The 528-nt window shown below is 40.9% G+C and overlaps 1 protein-coding gene across 1 annotated transcript in view; it reads right to left on the minus strand.

Moving 5' to 3' along the window:
* Window positions 1–3: 3 nt before the first annotated feature.
* Window positions 4–528, minus strand: part of LOC103802700 (transportin-1) — a gene marked incomplete at both ends in the record, with an annotated part of 21,761 nt that continues 21,236 nt past the window's right edge. The window contains 2 exons of the mRNA XM_009075219.1: window positions 4–33; window positions 220–327. Of these exons, the coding sequence (XP_009073467.1) occupies window positions 4–33; window positions 220–327 (138 nt within the window). The remainder of the gene's footprint in view (window positions 34–219; window positions 328–528) is intronic.

A 528-nucleotide genomic window follows, 5' to 3' on the forward strand; every position in this document is an offset into this window, starting at 1 on the left:
AGCCTCATATTGGTCTGGCTGAGCATTATGCAACTGCAACAAATAAGTACACATTTACCAAATTACACTGGATTTTCTCCGGGGTATGCATCAAAAAAGCTTCAGAGCTGCACCTGCGTTTAGATACTGCCCCCCCCTGCCCAAACCCCTAATTTTACATAGTTAATATGCTGGTTTAATGAAGCAACTTTGGAATAGTGATAGAAAATAGAAAATTACCATGGCTTGTGCAAGTGTCTTCTGCACCAGATTTACACAACGCTGGTACACAGGTTCACAGTATGGAAGAAAGCCAGATTGCAAGGCAGTAGCAACTGACGACAGGCACTGGAATAAAATAAAGATTAGGAAAAAAAGGAAGAGAGAAAACAGTCACTACCTTTCCTCACATCCCTGAAGTGTTTTTTACATGGGACGGGTAACTTAAAACAATATTAGGATTAAGTACACCAACATGTAACTGATGAAGTAATCACAACCTAGAAAGGCAGTACCAGTTAGCTGAGCCATGGCAACTATCAGCAGGTT

This window comes from Acanthisitta chloris, unplaced genomic scaffold (genome assembly GCF_000695815.1).
Source record: "Acanthisitta chloris isolate BGI_N310 unplaced genomic scaffold, ASM69581v1 scaffold5105, whole genome shotgun sequence".
Classification (NCBI taxonomy): Eukaryota; Metazoa; Chordata; class Aves; order Passeriformes; family Acanthisittidae; genus Acanthisitta; species Acanthisitta chloris.